The sequence below is a fragment of the Lutjanus erythropterus genome, chromosome 23 (genome assembly GCF_056507025.1).
Source record: "Lutjanus erythropterus isolate fLutEry1 chromosome 23, fLutEry1.hap2, whole genome shotgun sequence".
NCBI lineage: Eukaryota > Metazoa > Chordata > Actinopteri > Lutjaniformes > Lutjanidae > Lutjanus > Lutjanus erythropterus.
The window spans coordinates 17,749,628-17,773,281 of NC_139339.1; the positions used below are offsets into that span (position 1 = coordinate 17,749,628).

The window sequence follows — 23,654 nt, forward strand, 5'->3', positions numbered from 1 at the left end:
CAGCTAATATTAGGAAAACACAAGCTAACTAGCTAGCTAATTGACATCAGTTGTAATCTAGGTAGTTGGGTCTGATTGCTAATGTTAACAAAATGCTAGCTAATTAATTAGGTAACAACTGATGTACATTAGCTAGCTAGTTAACTAGCATTTTGCTAACACGGTCATGTGTAGAAGGGAATCCCAGACCTGCAAAAGATCTTGTGAAAGTGACCATTTTAATCCAAACCACGATCTTTCCTTAAACCTAACCAGCTGTTTTCTGTCCCTACACATACCCACATTATAAAACATAACTAGTTTGTACAAAACACACATTGAAGAAGCAACACATACAAATGTCACAAGAGTTTCCTAAATCTTGGGTTCCCTTCCAGACATAACCTTAAGATGTGACTAATGTCGCTTTTACTTTTTATTCTTTTCCTAAATCAAACATTGGAAAGCTTCTCCAGAGCCATAGAAGACACTGTATGAGTAAACTGAACCTGATGTGTGAAACTGGTGGAGCACCCCTTTAAATGATCCCTTAAAATGTCACTTTTCTTAGTGTAGTTCTTTTACGAGACAACCATTCAGCTCTCTAGACCTAAACCTTTAAAGCAAATCACTGGATGCATTCAAGTTTCAGGTTATATCTCCTATACTATCTCCTAAGATTTGAATTTGTTGCTAAGAAATCTAAATTAGCCGCCACCTCTAATCTTTTTCTAAGGCAGTATATTGCAGATATTTCAGCTGATGGAGATGCAGCATGGAGGAATTATGCCGCCTGTCAGATGTCGATAAAATGTGGGAGGAAGGCGGGTGAGGAAAATCAGCGTGACAGAGCTGCGAGGGGTTGGTGACCTGTCTTGATAGAGTCAGGGGTCTGTCTCTTAGTGTATTGACTTTCTGTCCATTTTATACGACAGATGAAATCTTAAAGGTATTCGGTCTTTGAGTCACACTCTGGGTTACGGAGACTCAGGCCGAACAGATTGTAAAGCAGGCAGAGATCAGAGGCTGATTCAGAGATTGTGACCATCGGGTGGAGATATTCGCAAGCTTTTTATCCCAAAAACCATCATCAGAGCACACTTGTGACTTCTGATGGGGCTTATTTAAAACCCAAAGCTCATTGCCTAAATTCAAACTCAGTTGTTCCTTCTGTCCTCTTTGGCTTTCAGTGCACCGTCTCGGAACATTTTGGCCCCGTAGCGTAAGTGGAAATCATGCAGCTGAGGGGATTTGGAGAGAGACGGCTGATCTCTAATGGCTGACCTTGAATAAAAATCCTTCATTTTTATAAAAGTAGATGATGGAGAACTTCTTGTTCATTCATGAACGTGTCCTTCAGAGAAATAATGCTCTGAATCTCAAACAGGCCAGAATTCTACCCGCACATCTTTGGATATTCTGATACGTAATCTGATAATAAAACATGTATATTAAAGGGATAGTTTGGATTATTTGAGTTGTTGAGTTGAGTTTATGTGAGGTTCTTATTGATAGTCAGTAGATGGTTGGAGAAGCAGCAGGAAGCTAAGCAATGTACTGCTATGGACAGGGTCAACAGCAAAACATTTTCACCACCTAAAAAACAGGCCCACATAAAGAAAATAAGTGTGCTTATTTTATTTTCAGTGCTGTACCTGAGACAGCCTTTTCTGACGGCATTAAACTGTTAAATGAGCCAAACATTGCTTTCTCCAAAGCAACCAGAGTGCCACAGGAAAAACAGTAATTTTTCCTTGCAGAACATTGGAGTCTACCATTGTTTGTCTGATTGTGTGACTTCAGTAAATCTGAACTAACCGTTTAAAATCCAGAAGTCACACAATAACACAAACAAACTCAGAAATCAAGGTAGTGGTAAACCAGCAACTACTATCTTCTGCAGAGTAAAATTACTGATTTTGCAGATGGACTTTGGTTGGTTTGGAGAAAGTGATATTTGGTTTATATAACAGCAATTTCTTATGCAAAAGGCTGTCTTATGGAAAGGTAAGGTGGTGAAAATATTCTAAATTTAGTGTACATGTAAACCAGACCTGGGCAAAACACAGCCCTCTGAAAAGTTCCTTGTAGCAATATTGCTATTAAAATATGTTGTCTTACCATTAAACCCTTTTTTGGGCCTTTATTCTGAAGAGGGTCAGTGTTATTTTTCTTGGTAATGATAATGAACAGTATCTTTAATACTGAACTGTAATTCTATTCTCTCAGTGCTGCATCTCCATGTTGTTTCCGTTGTTCTTCTCCTACTGTTGCTGCTTCAATCGTTGCAATCTGATTTTGGCACACATGACATTTCAGACTAAGTTCTAGACCCTGAAAACAAAAATAATGAGCCCACAAATCCATCTGATGTCTGTTCAGACAGGGTGACCAACAGCAGAAATAAATTTACTGGTGAAAAGTACTGTGTTTCTATGAAAACTGTTATTTATCTTTTTGTTTGTGCTGCATAACACATAAATTTAAATTAATAACAATGTAGGACTCTAAAACTGGATGGTTACGTGGATCTGTGATTTTATTCTGATATCTGATAACTAAAATATGTCAATATTGGCCCCAATACCAGTGTTGGGTCGGATTGGTCTTATTTCTATTGTGTCAGTGGCCCTATATAGAACACATCTGACTATTCCATTATTAAATATTTATTCATCGTTAGGACCTTATATCACCTTTGTGTCTGTCCCATGGCAGCCTGATCAGTTTCTAATGAAAGATTATTGCCTACCCTTGACTTAAACTGATATTTCTTTATGTTTTGTAACTAATACACTGATTATAGTAGCTCAAAAAACCCCACATAAATAAATAAATAATCTGAACTATCCCTTTAATGTGTATTTCCTGGGTGAAAAATCACTGTTTTGGGAAAATATAGGTAAGTGTGATTTGATCCTAGCTGAGGAAGATCTTGTAAAGTGAGTTTTATATTGTTTATGAAGCTGAATCAGTGATTTGATGAAATCAGTAATTGATGAAATTAATGATAGCAAGCTGTAGCTGATAAAATCTGTATATTTTGTTCCTTTTAAGAATGACATCTTAGGAATCTTTGTGCACCCTTTTATTAAAAACTATAATTTATTTTTTCACATTTTCACTTTGATCACTTTTAGTTGAAACTTGATTATCATCAGTAAAAACCCTCAGAAGCTGGGAGTTGTGTTGGTCATCAGAAGCAAGAGCCTGACAGTGTTGGACCAAAGGCCTGCGCCATATTTTTAGCTCTTTTACCCTTTGTTCATTACACGGGAAGCAACCTCTCTGTGTCATGTGACCACCAGATGGCACTGTGAGTCCACCAGAGACCAGTGGTCGTTGTACATTCCTTCATCTTGGTCCCTCAGAGAAACTTTAGACTGCAGCCTTGAGAAAGTTTCCTTTAGAGAAAAAAAATTTCCATTTCTGTTGGCTGAATAGTTTGATTATACATGCTGGAAAGGTTCATTCACGTATATTTTTTTATGACTGTTGATGTCAAGCTTGACCGGCACAAAAATAGATTTGGTTTAGTTTGCTTGGTGTGGAGAGAATCCACATAAACCCGAAGCTCAGACTGCATTTTGACTCTGTGTGAAGGCTTGAAGTCGAGTTTTGACCCCGTTGACCTCAGTGGGCGGCGCTCGACTCTGCAACCTGCATCGGTGAGTGTCCAGTGAGGGCCGCTTGACTTCATACCAGGTTAACACTGACAATTAGCTCTTCACTGACTGTCTCTTATCGTGTCCACTTTGTTTGGATCTCAGCTGGTCTCTTAGTCCCCATGAAGTGCGCCACATTTTGTGAACAAATGCTTTTATTCTCCATTTCTGGGATGAAAACCAACATTTTGACAACACGTAGAAAACAAAAACGTCTCAAATATTGGCTGTCATTCCAAAAGTGTTGGAAAATCACACTTTTTCAACACATTTTTGCACTTCAGCGTGGAGATAAGGCTCCCCATCCAAAACCAGTCCTTTCACAATAAGAGCACCCACTTACAGCCAATAAAAACACGCCGTGGGCTCCCAGCGCCAGCTCGTCGAAACGTTGTTCGGCTCGGCGTTGTTGGCAGGTTAAAAAGAAGACATAAAACGACCAAAAATCACGCATTCACACGCTGCTTGTGTGTTCTCTGGAGGCGGGGCTGTAGCTGATGAGTGACAGCGATGGCTCTGGCTCTGGCTCTGGCTCCACCTCTGTTTCCGGCTCAGTTTCCGAAAGCATGGCAATGTTGTGGCATTCGGTGAGGCTCTGCGACACGATTCCAATTTGAGTCTCGTCGTCTGTCATATCCTCTGGGTCCACCGCCAACCTCCCATTATCCCCCCTCCCGCCATTACGACAGTTACTATTGCGGTCCATGCCTGCTTTCCCGTGACTGCCCATCAGAAGAGGGGTCATGGCGTGCGACGGGCACGGTGGAGGGACCAGCAGTGTTTTGCAACTCTGTCCGGCAGCATTGGCCCCCACTTTGTACTGGCACCTGATGTAGCTGGAGAACGCTCTCCTGTAGGTCTTATTAAAGAGGGTGTAAACCAGAGGGTTGACCCCAGAGGAAATGTATCCCACCCACACAAAGACATTGAGGAGGTCGTGAAGCAGTGACTCGTTGCAGGAGCCGCGGCACAGCACGAATGTGACGTTGGTGATGAAGAAGGGACACCACATGATGAGGAAGAGGAAGAAGACGATTCCCAGGACCTGATGGTAGGAAGAGAGGAGAGGACAGCAGTAAAAAGAGGGAGCAGAAAAACAGAAGAAGAAGGGAAGGAAGGAAGAAGATGAGTAAAGGGTGCCCTGAGTAGAGTGCAGATCCCCACCAGGCAACAGATGGTGAAACACCTACTGCATTGCCACTACAACTGCCAGATGCAACCAGCAAAGATTTGCAAACTTTGTTGTTGAATAAAGTTTTTTGTATAGTAGAGTGCAAGTTTTTTTTATCTGGATGTGTGTAAAGTTTTTAATAAGGTATGTTTTTGTAGATTATAGTCTCTGTTTTTCTTTAGATGCATAGAACAGTGTAATGGTACTATAACACAGCATCCTGCTTCACATAACTGTATAAATCTAAAGGAGAAATATGTAATGTATTTACTGCACTAAATCATAAAATGACCATGATATTTCATTAGAGATTAAGGAAACATGTTAAATTGAAATTTGAAATTCTGGCTGCTCTGACAACAATGACCATAGTCAGCATGTGCTCCTTTTACATTTACATTCCAGTCCAGAATGTTTGGTTTTGTTTGCCCATTTCACGTGTTAGAATTTAAATTAATGCTGAATGTTCAACAAATACTTTAGTGTCTGTTTATGAGTTTTAGAAGTCATTATTAATCTGTTTGCCAGGCACTGAGACAGGCAGTCACTGACCTCCAAATTTTTCAGAACAATTTTCCTTTAAACATTGTTATTTATTCAGAATATTATAAGCAACCCGTCAGCTTTCAACAATATAATAGATATAGAAAACTACATTTTGGAGAAACTTACCAAAGCTGAAATACTAAATAATTTAGACTTGATGTTGCCTACTCATAGAGCAGAGTCTGCATGTCCCAGTGGAATTTGTGGCTATTCAGAAGGTTAATGTTTTGACATAGAGCATCATCCCCAGTGACTGAATTTAATTCTAACAAGTAACCATGATCATGTTCAGTTTCCAGGTTTACAGCAAACCAACTTTAATGAAAACTGGTTCAGAATTAAGTGAGCAACAGTTAATTTTGTTGAACGCAGACACAGAGCAAAGATCACAGTGAAGCTCACAAAACTGGGATTTATTTATCTCATATCGTGCTAAACCTTAGTGGATCATAATATATCAGGTATGGACATGCTCCAGTTTAAGATGAAGTAAAACTTTTCTATTCATCTTAGTTTTTGAGCCACATTAAAGACCAACATGTGGCCTGCAACAGAATAGGTAAGCATCGTTTTTAGCCCTGCAGTTGTTGATGACTTGTAGTTTCTACTGGCCGGTTAAGGGGAAAGAGCAGTCAGTAAAACAAGCTTTCCAAAAATTGTGAATCAGTCTTGAAAATACAGTCATTACTGGTCACAAAAAATGGTGGGCTGAGGTTAGTAGTGTACAAGAGTAGCTGCAGACATGGACAATAGCTTCAGCCTTGTTGGACATGCACGCACGCACGCACGAACACACGCACGCACGCACGCACGCACGCACGCACGCACGTACACATTCATTTCTTTCAGTAGAAAAGGATAAAATATGAAACATTAAACATATACTTTCTTCCATTTAATAAAAACTGATATAGCCTCTCTTAAGAAGCTAGTCTTCTTCAACACTCATTGAGATTGATGTCTTAATATCCTTGTCAGTATGCGACTTCTACCGAGATTTAAATTTATATATGTTTTACGAGTGCTTTGGTCTTTTACCATCATGAATTTGAATTCAGTGAAGCCTCACTCTGAGCACTCTGTGACTCCTGAAACGCTTCGAGCTTTTTGTCGCGTCTGTCTGGATTTGATAACATGAGACCTTTGAAACTCTTTGTGGAAACATCTGAGTTACTTGGAAGAGCACGTCTTCTCAAATGAAATGTGTGTAGTGATAATGCCACCAGGCATTTGTGCATTATAGATGAGTTTTTAAAGCTGCATTAGGTCATAGTTTTGTGGAAATGGCAGCTCAAACGAATGAAATGTGTAATGTCAAAGGAGTCGCTTGTTCAGACAAATCCATCTTTGCAGTTCCCTTGGCTCTCCAGAGCATTTTAGTGACTTTTAGTTCACTGTTTTAGTTTTATGGCCCACAGCTTTTCTGGTTTGGTCGTTTACAATGAAAAAACACTCATAAAATCATTGTACGTTACCTGCTCAGCAGTAATACTGCAGCATTTAGCGGTTAAAAACCCAAATTCATGATTCCATATGATTGTTGCTTTCCTGTGTCTGCTGGATGTGCAAACAGGAAACTGCTAGTCATATCAACTTCATATGGCCATGTTTGTGGTGTCCAGCTTTTGTAAAAGTCTGGTAACGAAACAAATGAACAAACAAACAAAATAACAAGCTTGAATTTGTAACAGCTGCGACCAGATGGAGCAATCAGTGGAGTGGCAGATGAAGCAACAACCAAAGCAATGGACTGATGGATGGAGTGACCAACGGATGGAACATCTGATGGATGAAGTGACTCATGGAAGAAACAACTGTGATGGAGTAAGTGACCGACCAATGAATGGAGCAATGGACAGAGTGACAGACAGAGCGACCGACAGACAAATCAAGCGATGGACAGAGTGACGGATGGAGCGACTGACAGACAGAGCAACAGTCAGAGCAACAGAGTGTCTGACGGATGGAGTGTGATGGATGGAGTGACCAAGTGACAGAGCAACCTATAGAGCTGCTGGTCACAGCAAAGCGAGTGACAAACAAAATTAATGCTGCTTTAACTTGGATTTAGCTACTGCTGTTGTATACAGTCACTATCAGTGAAATGTGAAATGACTTGTGTGAAAGCAGCTTCTCGTTCTGACAAACCTGTCTCTGCGGTTTCCTCGGGTGGAAAGAGCATTTTAGCAACTTTTAGCTTTTGGTTTTATGACCCAACTTTTCTATTTTGGTTGTTTACAGTGAAAAAGGTCTAATAAACCCACGAAACTAGCTGCTGAACACAGCTTTGACCAGACAGAGTGACAGACAGAACAACAGATGGAATGACAGACCAAGCGACAGACCGAATGACAGCAATGGAGAGCAATGGACTGATTGATGGAGCGACCTATAGAGCTGCTCGTCGCAGCTAAAAAAAGTGAGTAACAAACAAGAATAGTGCTGCTTTAGGTTGGATGTAGCCTCTGCTGTTGTATGTAGTAACCAGCATTTGTGATGTTTCCAAATATGTTTCTTGCATTAATAAAGAATTAAAGCTGTGGTAGGCAGTTTATTTATAGCATCACTGGGCAAAGGTTCCATAATAATATCTTACCATAATGTAATTCAAGACTTCTGTTCTTCCTCTTGAATTTATTTTCAGGTTTTAGAGAATCTAACCTGTGAAGAGGGACTTTGGCCAATCACAGTAACCGATATTGGAAAAAGATGTTGATTGTTGAGTAATGAGATATTGTGACATGATACCTGAGTTTTGGTACCAATACCAAAACTTTTTCAATACCTTATATAATGGTATGTTTTTTATATATAAAAAAAAAAAACATAACAAAAGTATTTTTAATTTAAATACAGGATGCCAAACTTAACACCATGTTGAAATGCAGTGTTTCATTGCCCTCTGTGGTTGGAAGTTGCCCCTCTGACCACACCCACCAGTGATGTCATAATGCACTGACCAGACTCTGGAGTACACCTTTACATCACTGCAGCAAGAAGGGCAGAAGTTAAACCTCTGCAAGTTAGCAAAAATTAGATTTTCAGCTGCTGCTTAGTTGTTCTTGTAAACACAAGCAGCCGCTCAACATATTAAAATAGAGACTAATTAAAATTGAAACCAATTCACATAAAAAAAACTGTTTGATAAAGGAATAAATAAAGAAGCACACTAATTTTAGAGAGCATTCTGTGCCAGCTGTGGTTAATTTGATACTTAAAGTTAAGGACGTATTAGCTTTAAGCATCAAATTACAATACACACCCCAATCTCTGAGTGCATTTATCTGTTTATCTCCCAGCTGTTTTTTACAGTCTGGGAGCCTTGAAATAAGGGCACCTTAAATCACCTGACAAGCACTCAGCTCCGCTCTTTATTCTCACCTTGGAGGCCCGCCTCTCGTTCTTTATGGCCTGCATCATCCCCCGTCGCCCATGGCAACCCGACGTGTCGCTCCGTGATGGCCCCGCGGCTGGCGAGCTGAGCTGAGACGCCACCTCAGAGCTGGGGATGATGCTTATGCTGTCTGGCGTGGAGGTGCTGAGCAGTATGCTGGGCTCTGCTCCTTTCAGACAGCTCAAGGTGTTTCGTCTGCTCTGAGGAGGCCGGGGCTTTAACTCTACAGGAGGGCAAAACAGGGATCAAGGATGTATAGTAGGTGGTTGAAAAAATGCTATTAAAAGGAAAATTTGGATTATTTGATGCAGGGTTGTATGAGGCACTTGATGATGATGGTGGGGAAGCAGAGTGGGGCACCAGCACTGAACCATGAACCATGTACTGTTCTGGACAGGGTCAGCAGCAAAAGGTATTTCATCTTACTTAAAACGTTAAGGGACAGTTCACCCCCCAAAAATCCATATTTTTCCTCTGGCCTGTAGCGATAATTACCAATCTAGATTTTTTGTGTGTGAGTTGCAGAGTTTTGGAGATATCAGCTGCAGAGATGCCTCCTATCTCTACAATATAAGGGAACTAGCTAGCACTTGACTTGTGGTGCTCAAAGCACAAAAAACAAAAACTATCCCTTTAAAAGATCCACCTAAAAAATCTGTATCAGTTTAAGTGTGTGAATATTTTCACAGCTTTACTTTGCTATCAGACAGCCTTTTCTGATGGTAAACCACCATTATATAAGCCAAATATCAACAAAAGTCAGACAATAACACAAAGAAACTAACAGATCAAGACAGCAGTAGATCAGCAACTCGTGATCTGTGAGGTAAAATGTGAGTTTTGAGAGATCAATATTTGGCTCGTTTAAGAGCAGTTTCCCGCGGTTCCCTGCTGTCTGCAAGCAAAGTAAAACAGTGAAATTTTTCTCAATATATTTTTTTGGTGGACCGTATTTAAGTGGCTATATATGTTGTTGCTGACCCCATCCACAGCAGTTCATTGCTTAGCTTAACTCTCTCTGCTTCACCAAACTGGAGGTGTGCCGACCCCCATCTCCTGTAGATAATACACTGACTACTGACCACTGAAGTACTTCATACAACCCTACTTCAGATTTTATAACATAAATTACACTATGTACAAAAATTGTGTCTGAATGCAGGCCTGTCTTGTTGTTGTCTTAAGTTTGTCAGCTGTAAGGTGCAAAACAGGATAGCATTTGTCATCATTATTTGTCACCATGACTCCCTCCAGGTTAGTCACTGAGAAACCTCTGCAGATTTCACCCTGCACAACAACCTGTCAGCGTCTGTGTTAACAAGGCTGCTGGTATTTTGCAGGGAGGACGACATATAAAAAGGTTAAACACGTGGAGAATGCTTCATTCACACTTTTCTCTGTTTGGGGTGCCAGAGGAAAATGTGGAAAAATGGACTGCTACATCATGCAATTTCATCTGTACTGGAGGAGCTAATGCTCAACTCGGAATCAGGAGCAGCCGTCTGTGCTGCTCAAACTGATTGGACAGATAACCACTGTCTGCTCAGCACCACAGCCATAATACACCACTGGTAAATTAGCTGATACAGTCTGCTTTATTCCACAACTTCTGCTCATTCAGTGTGGGAGAACTCATTTTTTTCTTGGCCCTGTCTCCTCAGATACTGTTTCTGGCCAGTCAAGCTTTCCATGCTAACATGACAGAACATCATTTAGATTACAATGTCAACAATGGCAGGATTACCCCTCAAAAATCTTAGTCATTCTTGCAATGCTAGGTAACTAATTTCAGGTAAACACAAGTAGGCTTCTCTTTTCTACATCAGCACCTGTCACTGGCAGATTTCATCAGCTGTGGCTAGCTAGTGTAACACACTAATACAGCTGTATGACCCTTCACCAACAAGTCGGGCTCTTTAGCTGAATGGAGACTGCTGACTGTGTCACTGGTTCAAATCTTAAATCTTTACTTTCCATCCTTTGGCCCTTAAGGGTGGGTGTTAACCACGCTTGGATGTTACACTGGTTAATGAAACTAACATTAGTTTTATTAATTGGTTGAAAATGCAGATTTTTTAATGTTTCCAGCTGGCTTGTTTTAAAATAAGAATCATGTGATAGGGGTCTTAATTAGAGAGGCAAAACCCCCCCTATACCTCTGTTGTTCCCCAAGGAATGTTATTTAGGAAAAAATGAATGGTAATAAATTACAAGAGAGAAATTACTTTTTAATCCCATTTAACTTTTGCCATGACTTACACGTTAAAAAACTTTAACAAGACAAGAAAGTTGCAGTTTGAGGTAGATGTGCCATCAATTCTGACACCCATGTGTCAATGCTAACCTGTCACCCCACAAACTAATGTAAACTTAGACTAGTTCATTAACAGTGCGCTCTTTTGCGATGAAAGAAACAGTCGTCCAAGGCTACTGTAGGTAGTATTCTAGTTAGCTGGACATGGTTAATGGTTGTAGCTTAGGTTAGCAAATAAAGTCTCAGTGTAATTAATTCCTCACACTTTTGGTTCCGTGTTTCTGGTTTTGGAAAGGCTAAAAACATGAATCACCCTCGAAACTCTTTAAAATGCTGAGAATCACTTTTACTGTCTCATATACACCATCTAGTTATTGTTGCTACGCTACGATTAGGCTAATAGGCACTGTGCGTTAGCTAAAATAGCCCCATCCATTATCCTGTTGGCCTTATAATTGCAGATCTTTTACACTGTATGGTTGTAGTGCAGAGCATACTCTTGGTGCTGGGCTGTGGTGGAACAATTTTTCATTATTAAAAGGAAAATTAAAAAATGTAGCGAGGATTGGACTGCAATGTTTATTCAACTATCCCGAGAGTTGAAAACAGCAAAAGCATAAATCTGTTTTATGCTTCTGCCTTGTTTAAACTCTGGATTTTTAAGGCTTGTGGAGGGATTAAAATCTCCAAAAAAGGAAAACAAGGTAAAATGCCAATATAAGGCATAACAGAAGGGTTATAAATTACCTCTAATATCCCCTCATTTCGCCCAAATTAAACATACGTGAATTGCTGATGGTTTATGACTTAAATGAATCATATTTTCTATAAATCCCTTGATTAAAAATATTTGTACGGTTGATTTTTCTGTTAAAATAAACCATATTTCAACACCTGATCAGTTTTTTTTACCTTGTGAGTCTGAAGGGGCAAGTGTGTTGATCTGAGGAAGATGGAAGGTGGTGCTTGGAGGCTGTAATGTGTTTGTCATTGCTGGTGTGTGCAAAGGCTGCTGGGAGGAAGTCTTTGCTTCGTAGAGGAAGACAGTGGCCTGCCTCTGGAGCACCTGGGGAGGAGAGTTAGCAAAGAAAAAGAAGAAGAGACAGGGAGTTTGTGAGTGTTAAGAAAAAGAAAGATAAAGTAAGGACATAAGGCGCTACGAAGGCACACACATGCCGGACTACCTGTATGGTGAGGCAGTATGTCACCACCATGATGACCAGTGGGATGAAGAAGGCCACGAAGGACCCAATTAGCATGAAGCGCTCCTCGTTGAGGACACAGCTGCCGTTGACGAAGACCTTGTCCTCGTTGTGGAGGCCGATCACTGGGATAGGCATTGACACACCTAGAAAGAGAAAGACAGAGAGAGTAGATGAAAAGAATTAATGTTTCTGCAGATGATATGCCCAGGGTTGTGGTCAAATATTCTTTTTTGACTCCTAACTGAGTGAAATGACCTGGAAGTATCAAAGTGGAAGCCATGATAAGAGCTGATCAAATTCTCTACATGTTAACAGAAGGTGTTTGCTTCCTTACTGATCTCCTGGAATATGGCACACTGCACTATCCATTATTAGAGAGGAACGCCGTCCAACAATTTCTTGTGGCAGCAACATTCTGCAACGTATCATTCTGCCGTTCACAAATACAAATCATCAATATGGCTGACACGATTTGCCTTGGTATATAAAATTACAATCCCAGTACCCTTAAAGTTATGCCAATATCAATGGATATTGATATATAGCAATATACTACCATGTGCACTGCGATGAACTGCAATGTTAGCTATACAGAACAACCACCTAATGTTGCTTGTACCAATGACTCCAAAAGCAGTCAACCCATACTGTTGTTTATGTATAAGGACATGTTGGATATTAGGGTTTCACAATAATCCAATTACAAGAAAACAATTTTTAAATCGTCCCATGACCCTTATTTGTATTAAAAATAATATTGCAACAACAAATAGAAACAAGTAAGAAATTGGAAACAAATCGATGTAATCATGAACCATGAGGGTAATAACCATGAAACAGGGAGTAGAGAAAACACCTGTTTCTACTTACTATAATTTTATGGTTAATTTAGTTTAAATTAAACACAGAGGACATTTTATTGTAATAATTTGTAAATCATGGCTGGAAAATGCCAAATCATTTCCTCATGAAAAACACATTTTGTGGTTTTTAAATATTACATGACTTCATTATCCACCGATTTTGAAAAATTGGGCATGCTTGTGGGCCTGTAAGAACTCAATCTGCTTTCATTATCATGCCAGAATATAATCATGCGCAGAATAACACTTACTAGATGGGAAAACAGAGCTACACCTGTTATGAATCAATATGCTATTACAGTCCAGTGTGTAATGGATATTCATGGTGTTATAATAGTTGCCTTGCTGCTGTTTGAGGACAATGACCGAGGTGAGAGCAAGCCTGTTGAGGCTGAGCTGATTTCTTGACCCATGATAACAACACCGACTAATGTACTGCTTTTGATTTCAAAGAGCATTTCTATTGAAAGTATTTGATGAGCAGGGATCTGTTTCAGACTGGCAGATACTGAGGAGAAAAGGGACTACAGGACTGTTTCAAAGACAAGTCGGGACATTTCAGTCCCCCTCTGAGCTGTGTCGTGCTGACACTGTAGGCTGGCATAATTCATTTATGTCCAAGGTACATCATTTTCTCTTGCACAGCTGGTGACCAGGCAAACATCAAAACGCAATTTGGAATTGCGGCAGATCCTTCAGTGCAGTCGTTGCAATTGACTGCACACACTGCCCAAGAGGATGAAATTGCTTGCATTAATGTAAACATTTTCACTCTGTAAATGTCCAAATAACCCGTGACATGCAAATTGATCTGTCTAATGAGGCTGTCCAGTGGTCTGATTCGAGTTATGATTCATTCATACTCTCTCAGCATGTGAAGAAGACTCACACAAATTGCTAAAAACAGATGTAGCCATGCAGAAAGTTTAGGTTTTTGCAGCCTGGGTTTTGAGATGTTTATTTGGCTGGCAGATCTAGCCATATAGTTTAGGTCTTAGTGGTCTGGGTTACCAAATCACGCCACACAGAAAGTATAGGTTTTCATGGCCTGGGTTTTCAGATGTCTGCCTCTGAGACAGATGCGAGTTGGTTGGATGGTTAGCTGGTTCTTTGGTTGGATGATTTGTTGGTTGGTTGGTTTCGCATTTTGTGTTTTTTGAACTTTTTGGTGGAATCTCAGCACAATGAATTGCCAACTCTCACATTTTTTCTAGATCTGGGGACAAAAAAGGTTTGAAATCAGGTATCATTTATCTGGAGAAGTTTTGATACAATGTGGTACTGGGTTATTCTGGTTGATACCTTAAAAATACTGAGTACTCATATCCAGCCCTAGTGAACACCGCAAACGTCCATTTCCAATATATAATATATGAGGCAGAAATTGCAAGTAATGCCAGAACCACCTACATGGCCGGATGCCACTAGCGGTAAGTGAGAAAGTATATTTTAGTTATAGTTGTGGGTGGACCAACCCTTTAAGATAGAGCACTGCCTGATGGGTAACTTCTGGCTACTTTGTGACATAATTTACAGTGTAACTTTTGGCAGTCAAATGCAGATTGTACTTCACGCTGTGCTGTTTAAACTTGTACTTCAGCAGATTTCACTCCCTCGGGTGATAACAGTTATCTGCTGGAGCCAAAACTACTCACCCACTCTGTAAATCCACAGAGCGCATGACCAACATGAGCAGACACACTCTCTCTGCGGTGCGTCGCAGCGTGGCTCGGCTAGAGGGCCGTGCTGCTGGAGGAAGATTATTGCACCAGCAGAGGGAGATCTGGAAAATCATCAGGGCATGAATGTTCCCCTCGTGAGAGCTGCACACCTCTGTAACCCCAAAAAGACATAAACCTTATGCCTGGGGAAGAGAGGAAATATGACTTTGTACTGTCATGCTTCATGGCTCGTAGAAAAGTAATGGAGTGAATCTTGGAAACAGAAAAGAAATAAGACGAGAAGAACAGAGAGAGAGGAGTTTTATTTCGGCTACTTTAGACAAACTATCAGCGAGATCATAATTAGAACATAAAAGTGCCACAGAAAAGTTTGTTTCATCCAAAATCACCTGGATGTGCATCAGTCCTTTGTCCGGTTGAGACAACCTACTAAATATTGCTAATAAAAATGCATTTTATAGATGTTTGTAGAAGATTCTTAACTGTCAAAGTATATTTGTGTGTGAATGTGAGGAAAACAACCAGTGTCCTCAATAAAACTAAAAGAAGTTTAAAATAAACCAGCATGTTTTTACTTTACAGGAAAGTTGTGGATTTCAGAATATTGCAGCTTTTACATTGTAAAATAATGGTGGAGCAATAAAATAATTTTTAAATCAGTAAAATCACTTTTTAAAAATCAATATTTTGTGTCATTTTTTTTGTAAGTAGCCAGAAAATGTACAGTAACCCCCTACACTTTGCATCAGGATCCTGCATCACCCTGTTAAGAGTTAATTTCACAGTAATGACCTGCTTATTGTACATTATCTCTTACCAATTTAACGTGAAAAAACTTATTTGATTAATATTCTTCTATAATGAGATACTATATTTATAGTTTTATTTCAAGTGCAAAATGTCAACAGTATGAAGGGGAAGATTTTGGTTCTATCCAATGTTTATAATGTAGTACAGAACGTTATATAATGTCTCTTTATTTAGGCTGCAGTCGTACTGTACCTACAAGTCTTAATGGATTGAATCAACCTCTAAGTCAACAGTGTGTTACTACAACATAGAGAATGGCTGCAAGGAGCTTCTGTTGCCTGTTTTGTTGCTAATCCTTCAGCATTGATCGCTGTAAACCCTCTCAGACCTCAATCACAGCAGCATGTAGCCGTGTAAAAACCTTCAGAGGGGTCAAAGAAATGCCAACAGGAAAACAGGGGATTTCTTACAATTCACAAGCAGCCGGTTGTGAAGAGGAAGAGAAGGAAGAGGAAAGGATGTGAAACACTACCTGGTATCTGGAGGCGTCAATCAGCTCAATCTGTCAGTGCTGCTTGTAAGATTTTTTATCTTTCACAGCAAAACTGCATACTTTTTGTTTGTTTTGGTTTAATCAAAAGATTATATGCTTTCACTAAAAGCAAGATAAAAAGCAAGGCTGTGTTGTCCTTCTTTCCTGTGTTATATTTGTTTCTGCACTGATAACACTGAGTTGAATTCCTGCACACTTGTAATACATGGTCAACAGAGTAAATGTGATCCTGAGAGGAGATAGCTGCAGCAAATATTTGTTTAAAGCCGCAGGGAAATTAACAGGTCAGGGAATCTGCAAAAATTATTACAGGATAGGCCAAAAAAAAGAGTGAAAAGAAGAGAGTGAGGGCTTTAATTATTTTTAAACATTTTTTATGAGAGGAGGGTGGTCTGACTTTTTTAGGGGACAACAGAGTAAGATTTATGCTTCAGCCTTCATTCACAAAGGACTGAATTCTTTGTTGTTGTTTTTTTAATCACTTTTGTAAATGTTTTTATATGATCTTTTTATTGGCGTTATTTATAGACTCCTTTCCATATTACCTCCCTGGTGTCATGATTTGTTGTTTGCATGTTACTGTTGTATGTGTTTCCCAGTTTCCAAGGTTTGCTACTCAGCTAATATTCGCCAACAGCTGCTGGTGACACACTACCAAATAAAACTGTAGCAGCAAACACCTTAGTGTGCTGAACTGAACAAGAGTGTGTTTTATTGCGTGTGATTTTAACTTTTTTATTTCTGAGAGGAAGTTTGCATTATGTCCTCCTTTAAAGTTACATAATCTCACTTTAAGGCAGTTTAACAAAGGTTTGCTCACAGATGTTCTCAAGTTAATAAAGATGTCTGCAGGGCGTGATGATGTGCTTCAGACTGGAGAGACTAATTGTAAGTTTTAAAATGCAAAACACAAAGTGAATAAGCAATCACATCCATCTGCTGTTTTTCCTAATTTAGATCAGCCAGGTGAGTATAAAAGAAAACAATGATCCACCTCATTGATTTCATCCCCTGAAAACCATGTGGGTCATGAAAGGGAGATGTGAATATATTAGCTTTAAGTGTAGATGAAATAAAAAAAAAAGCCTTTTTAAAAACTCTTTTAGATCATATATCTGGACATATTGTGCACCTATTTAAATATATCAAAAGAAAATAGAAAAAAATATATTTCTTTGTATTTGTATATCAAAATCTAATCAAGTTTTACAAAATAAAACAAAATATGATGTGTAGTTATCAGAGGTGAGAGCAAGTCAGACATGTGCAAGTCACAAGCAAATCTTAAGTCCTAACCTTCAAGTTACTGTGGTGAAAATCAAGCAAGTCAAGTCAAGTCACATGAAATTCTGATGATTCATCCCAGTTCCCATAATTAAGTCAGAAGTATATCGCCTGTTTTGTGTGCATTGCACTAGAAATCACTGTCATGTTTCAAAATCATGATGTAAATGTAACTTCTCACAATGTCCAGAAAAATGCAAATATTTAATTTAAAAAGTCAAGTCCTTTCAAGTCTTCTGTCTCAAATCAAGTCAAGTTTTTTTTAATGTTAGTCAAGCAGGTCTTGAGTCCTAAAATTTGCACCTTCAATCTGACTCATCTGGTCATGTGACTCGATTCCCCCCCACAAAAGCTAGAAACAACCACTTTCAACCAATAATATCATGACACCCAACTATCAATCAGTCTTCAACTTTTAGCGGCAGAGCTCAGGCTGAGATTAATTAGCTTGCTGTGAGACTTGAAGCAAAAAATATTCAAGAGTTTAACACAGTAAGATTTCGACTGATGAAAAATGATGAGTGTCTAAAGGCTGCAATGCAGTTAGTGTGTCCCAGCAACTTCTGTCCTTGAACTAAGAAGCATATTTCTGAAAGATGCAGGTAGATCCCCCTCTCACCCCGACTTGGACTCGTCCCAAAAGACTTATAAACAGCTCCTCTGACAAGTACAATACATGGTAATTTGTGCACAACCACTACTCTGAATTTCAAATTCGACACCGAAGAGGAAACTGTTGTGTCTAGTTTGGTACTTCAGTTCAGTTGAGAGCAGGTGCATCAGTTATAAGTGGTCTGAAGAGGAAAACGGAGTGAAGCAACACACGAATAGATACTGAAAAGGATACTGAAAATCTCTTCATCGTGTGTATAAATACAGTACGCCTTCTGTTGGATGTTTCCTCGCTAATCCTTGAGCATCGATTGCTGTAAGCCCTCTCAGACCTCAATCATGGCCGAATATTGTGGTGCAGAACCTCTTGAGGGGTCAATGAAATGGCAGCAGGAAAACTGGGATTTCTTATGATTAAAAAAAGCAGCCAGCAGTGAATGAGCGCAGAGCAAGACGGGAGAGGAGAGAAAAGCTCCATCTCGAGATGTCAATCATCTCCATCTGTCAGCGCTGCGTTCAAGAACTCATCTCTCACAGCAAAACAACTTTACAACAGCTGGAGAAAATGTGCTTCAGAGGAGAATATCTCCGTGTTAGTGAGTGCAGCTGTCTCAAGATGGTGGAGTGGATGTTCCAGCCCACGCAAAAATGTAAAATCACAAAGAAGAAACACATTTCTGTTATTATCAGGCTAGTTTGAAGGGTTGTGGAGGAGCTCAGCTTACTGACGTCATGCTGATTTTTGTCAGTCAGTTCTCATTCTAAATACAGATGTTTTGTCACATCCCTCTGTGTCTCATGCATGTACAGAAGAAACCCTTAGGCTTCTGTATGAGAGACACAGGTGTTTCAAGATACTTCCATGCAAACCCATCCACATCAGGTGACATAGTATAAAGAGCGGACAAGTTTTCGTATGGAGGTGGTGGACGAAGGGGTCAAACAAACTTCAAAAGTTACAAGCTTCTTGTCTCAGTCAGACTCTGAAAAGCTAATTCATGCTTTTTATTTCTAGTAAGCTGGATTACTGTCATGCAGTTCTTGCTGGACGAACAAAGAAGACGTTAAATAAACTCCAGCTTATTCAGCGAGCAGCAGCCAGAGTACTAACAAAACCCAGAAGGTCTGAACACATAACTCCTGTTTTATCTTCTCTTCGCTGGCTCCCAGTTAAACAAAGAACCGATTTTGAAATACTTTTTATTGTTTTTAAATGTTTTACTGGCTTAGCTCCTTCCTACATTGTTGACATGCTCACTGAATACACACCAGAGAGATCGAATAAAGGTCTCCTCACTGTACCTAGAATCAACTCTAAATCAACTCACGATGTTTTCCGACTCTCTGGAATAATTCTCTTCCACATGAACTTCGGTCTGCTACAACAATGTTCTCCATTAAAAGCAAACTAAATACATCTTCTCTTTTAGGTAAGTTTTTAGTTAGGTTTAAAGTGTGTCTTGTTTAGTTTTTCTATTCTATATTCTTATATAATATATAGGAGTTCAGTGTTTGAGTTCAGTGACTGCCTGTCTCACTGCCTGTCAAACTCCATTAACATATTGCTCAAATTAACTGTTGTAAACATCTTTTTGGTTATTTTTAGGTCAGCAAGTTTTAATGCTGCATGAGATGTAATATTAAACTGATATCCTAAATATAGGATGTGCATTTCCTCTGGAAGAACATTTAGTTTGTGTTCATTACACGCAAGAACAATCTGCTGTCTCCCAAGGGCCCAATGTAATGACTTAGCATAGAGCTGCATTTAATGTAGGGTCATGCTCAGTCTGTATGTCTGTATATGTGTATGTGTGTGTGTGTGTGTGTGTGTGTGTGTGTGTGTGTGTGTGTGTGTGTGTGTGTATGTGTGTGCGTGTGTGTACGTATCAAGACATGGAGGCCCTCCTGTGGGTCTTAAAGGGCACGAAAAGCATCAACAGAAGCCGGAGGTCAGACAGACAGAGGGAGGGCTGAAAAGAAAAGTTTTAAAAGTCATCTGATCCCTCAACACTTTCTGATCCCTCAGCACGACTCCCCGCTGGAACACACATACACATACACACACACACACACACACACACACACACACACTCAATGAAACTGATTACCCCGGGCTATTATACAGCTGAAACGATTGCTCTAACAAGGGGGGACGTGGAAGGAAAGGGAGAAGTGATTAGAGAGTTTGGAAACAGGACAAAGAGGAAATTAAAGTGAGGAAACTTTTTTATCTCATCTGCTGTGATACGATCTAGTGATACGATGAAAAGTGAGATCAATATATAGACTTATATTTCAAGGTGAAGAATGAAACTTCAGGATCAAGGAAAGGGGGATAGTTTGGATTATTTGATGTGGGGTTAGATGAGGTACATATCGATACTCAGTGTATTATTTACAGTAGATGATGACATGCCCCCAGTTTGGAGAAGCAGAGAGGAGAACCAGCACAGAAGCTAAGCAATGAACTGTGATAGACAGGGTCAGCAATAAAAGATGTTTTAGCAACTTAAAAAAAGGTCAAACTCCTGTTATATGAGCCAAATATCACTCTCTTCAAACCAACCAAACTCCATAGGCAAAATTAGTCATTTTACCTTGCAGAACATGGGAGTTTCTGTGATACCGCTGCCTCAACCCGTTTTTTTAGTTTGTGTCATTGTGTCACTTTGGTGGATCTCAACTATCCTTTTTACTCACTGAAGTCACACAAGAAGACAAACAAACTAAGAAATCGAAGTAGTGGTAGACCAGCGACACGTGTTCTGAGAGGTAAAATGACTGATTTCACCCATTAAGTTTGGTTGGTTTTGAGAGAGCAATATTTGGCTTATATTATGGTGGTTTCTCAGTGGATGGTAGAGTAAAGGGCTGAAACTATTCCAAATGTAGTAATCTTAATACTGAGGAGGATATTTGTTTTTATCTGAAATATTTTTCTGTAAAATTCAACTAAAATATCAGCTTCTTATTCGGCTTTTTTAAAATGTAGGTTTCCTGTCTGATTCACAGCTTCAGTTATTCAACTGAAAAATCTGATTCAAATTGCAGATACAGGCTACAGTTTATCTGTGTTTACATACACAGTCTGCATGTGTGCAGTGGTTCGTATACATAACATCTCCTGTCTACTGCCAATAAAAGTGGCCACCGATGTCAGATGAAATAATTCACTCATGTGCATATCTTTGTTTCTGATAAAGAAGAATATGAAAAGTGCTGCGATCACCTCTGGGGATCAGAAAAGTATGTGATGCAAATCAGTTCCGACTGTAACAATAAGCTGCCAGATGCTCTGAGCGTCGTCAAATGGACCATGTTCCCAGTGTTTCACCAAGTCAGCAGGTGAGCTGCTGCCGGGACCTTTGGAAAAAACTGCCAGGGGATCCTGAAAAGTCATTAAATTTAATAACAGTCATCAATCTGGCAACTCTGTCTGGGCCTCTAGGGGACGGACGATTAACAGTAACAACAAAACAAAATACAAGACCACAAATCCAACCTCAGAAATGACCGCGAAGCTAAATCAACACCTCTGTAACATGTCTTGTATGTGTAGAGCTGTGAATGGATCACAATACAGTGATTTTTCAAGTATTAAGTATTAAGGGTTGTCTCATCAAAAACCGAAACAGAATCCATCACAATATGTATGTGGCACTCAAAACATTGAAAAAGTACAGTTGAAAATTAAAAACACCACAGATCACTCAGAATAATCCTCAGACAGTGAACAGTTTGAATAAAACTGCTCTTTAGTAAATGAGTAAAAGCATTGCATATGACACAAGGCTGGTAACTACATTTCAATGGTTTACTATGAAAAAATGAAAAACCTTCATGTGAACAAGATCCCCTTGTTATTGTCTCAACTTACTTTTAAAAATGGTCCCTGACTAATTAACTGAGAAAGAAAGTTATCAATGAAAGTCAAGAAACCAACACATTTTGACTGTGCACTGAAAAAATAAACTATGTGCTTCAACTTTGAAAACTTTTTTAAAATTTTAAGTCAAAAACTTAAAAGACTTAAAGTTGTTTTTAAGTTCTGAAATGTTCTGAAAAATGCTCTGAGAAATCCACTGTACTCATCTGCACAACAAATCTGTTGTCTTTCCTCAACAGAAAAAAAAGCATCCATCCAGTAAACACGATGATGCACAGAATCACATCTTGAATGCGGCGGTCAGGGTGGTGCACCTGACTGCACCCTGACAGAGACAACATTTTTTTTTCTTTTTACTGCCCTTTGGTGGCATTTCATTTCCTTTATATTTCTTTTCTTCCTTTTCCTCTGACTTTAACGTCACCTGCGTCAGTGGCTTGTTGGTTTCCACACGGCAGTTTGACACACTCAGAAATCAGTGCATGTTTCATTAATCCCACACGGCATTTTCTTATTTTCCTGTTATTGTTTGGTATAAGAACAAATATAAGAGAAAATAAGAAAACACTCATGCATGAGGGCCAATGTTTTTTGAGAGAAAAGCTGTCAGACGATCAAGTATCACAAATTAAACTCAAGAAAAAAAATGATATTTTAACACCTGTGAGAAGAAAATCAGCACTATCTTGGCTACATGTCAATAGAGGTATAAGACAAAATGTTTCTTCTGATTTGGGTGAACTGACTTTAAGTCTCTATGACGTCTCATATTGACTATAAATCTGGTGTTTGTGTCTTTTAATCAGCGGTGCACCACCTTTATTTATGGGTGGGCATACATCTGATCTTAGTGTCTCTGTGTGTGGAGAGTCTCATGTATTCTGACCTATAGAAATGGTCCAGACTGCTGCGATCTTCATCATGGCTTTGGTTCTGGAGTTGAAGCGGCTGTGCTCTATCGGGTTTCGGATGGCGACGTATCGGTCCAGAGAGATGGCGCACAGGTGCATGATGGAGGCAGTGGAGAACAGCACGTCCAGGTAGATCCAGATTGGACACAGAGCGCTGGGGAGCGGCCAGGCGTAGTCTGGAGCATGGAGGGAGAAGAGAAGTAGGGAAAGGTGAGAAGGGATGGAGGTTGGAACAAAAGGTGAATAACAGTTTTATTGTGGACCAGAGTCTGGTAAAACTCACAGTCTGTAAAACATGTTATAAAGTAAAGCGTAACCAGTTAGTGAGTCATGGAACTGGGCTCAGCAGCCTCTCAGTAAACATGGCAGGACACAGTTTCCTCATGGAAAGATAGTTTTACTTGTTGTTAAAGTAGACTTGTTAGTCCTGGAAAGTCATGAAATTCTTTCAACCCATAAAGGAACACTTCAATCCTTCAGTTTATCAGAAATATTCAAAACCACCAGATGTGGAGATACCTGGTTTTCACTAGCAGGAAGTGAAAACTGCAATCTCCAAAGTAACTTGTAACTAAAGGTGTCAGACAAATGGAGATGAGTAAAATGTACAAGAGTAGGCTCAGTATGAAGTTGCATGTCCGCTATCCATTACTATGTAGTTAGTGTGTCATCAGGCAGACAGAAAAATATGATTTGCCTTCAGTTTTTTCTCTTTTCTGCTGCTGTTGATCCACAGTTGTCTTTGAACGCAGCGATGCAAATATGTTCAATCTGTTCTGAGGGCCTGGCTGAGTGAATGTCATCAGGGTCAGCAGAGTATGACCGCTTATGATGCAGCATGCAGAGGCTGACTAAACTTTAATTAATTAGAGCACATCAAAGCGCAAGGCACACAC

At 39.6% G+C, this 23,654-nt stretch overlaps 1 protein-coding gene across 1 annotated transcript in view; it reads right to left on the reverse strand.

Annotated features, from left to right (window-relative positions):
- Positions 1–3,948: 3,948 nt before the first annotated feature.
- htr2cl1 (5-hydroxytryptamine (serotonin) receptor 2C, G protein-coupled-like 1) overlaps positions 3,949–23,654 on the reverse strand; it is a 32,384-nt gene continuing 12,678 nt past the window's right edge. Inside the window, exons 2-6 of the mRNA XM_084712657.1 lie at positions 22,734–22,934; positions 12,194–12,357; positions 11,922–12,075; positions 8,743–8,978; positions 3,949–4,689 (exon numbers count right to left, since the gene is read on the reverse strand). Coding sequence (XP_084568783.1) covers positions 4,099–4,689; positions 8,743–8,978; positions 11,922–12,075; positions 12,194–12,357; positions 22,734–22,934 — 1,346 coding nt within the window. The 3' untranslated portion in view covers positions 3,949–4,098. The remainder of the gene's footprint in view (positions 4,690–8,742; positions 8,979–11,921; positions 12,076–12,193; positions 12,358–22,733; positions 22,935–23,654) is intronic.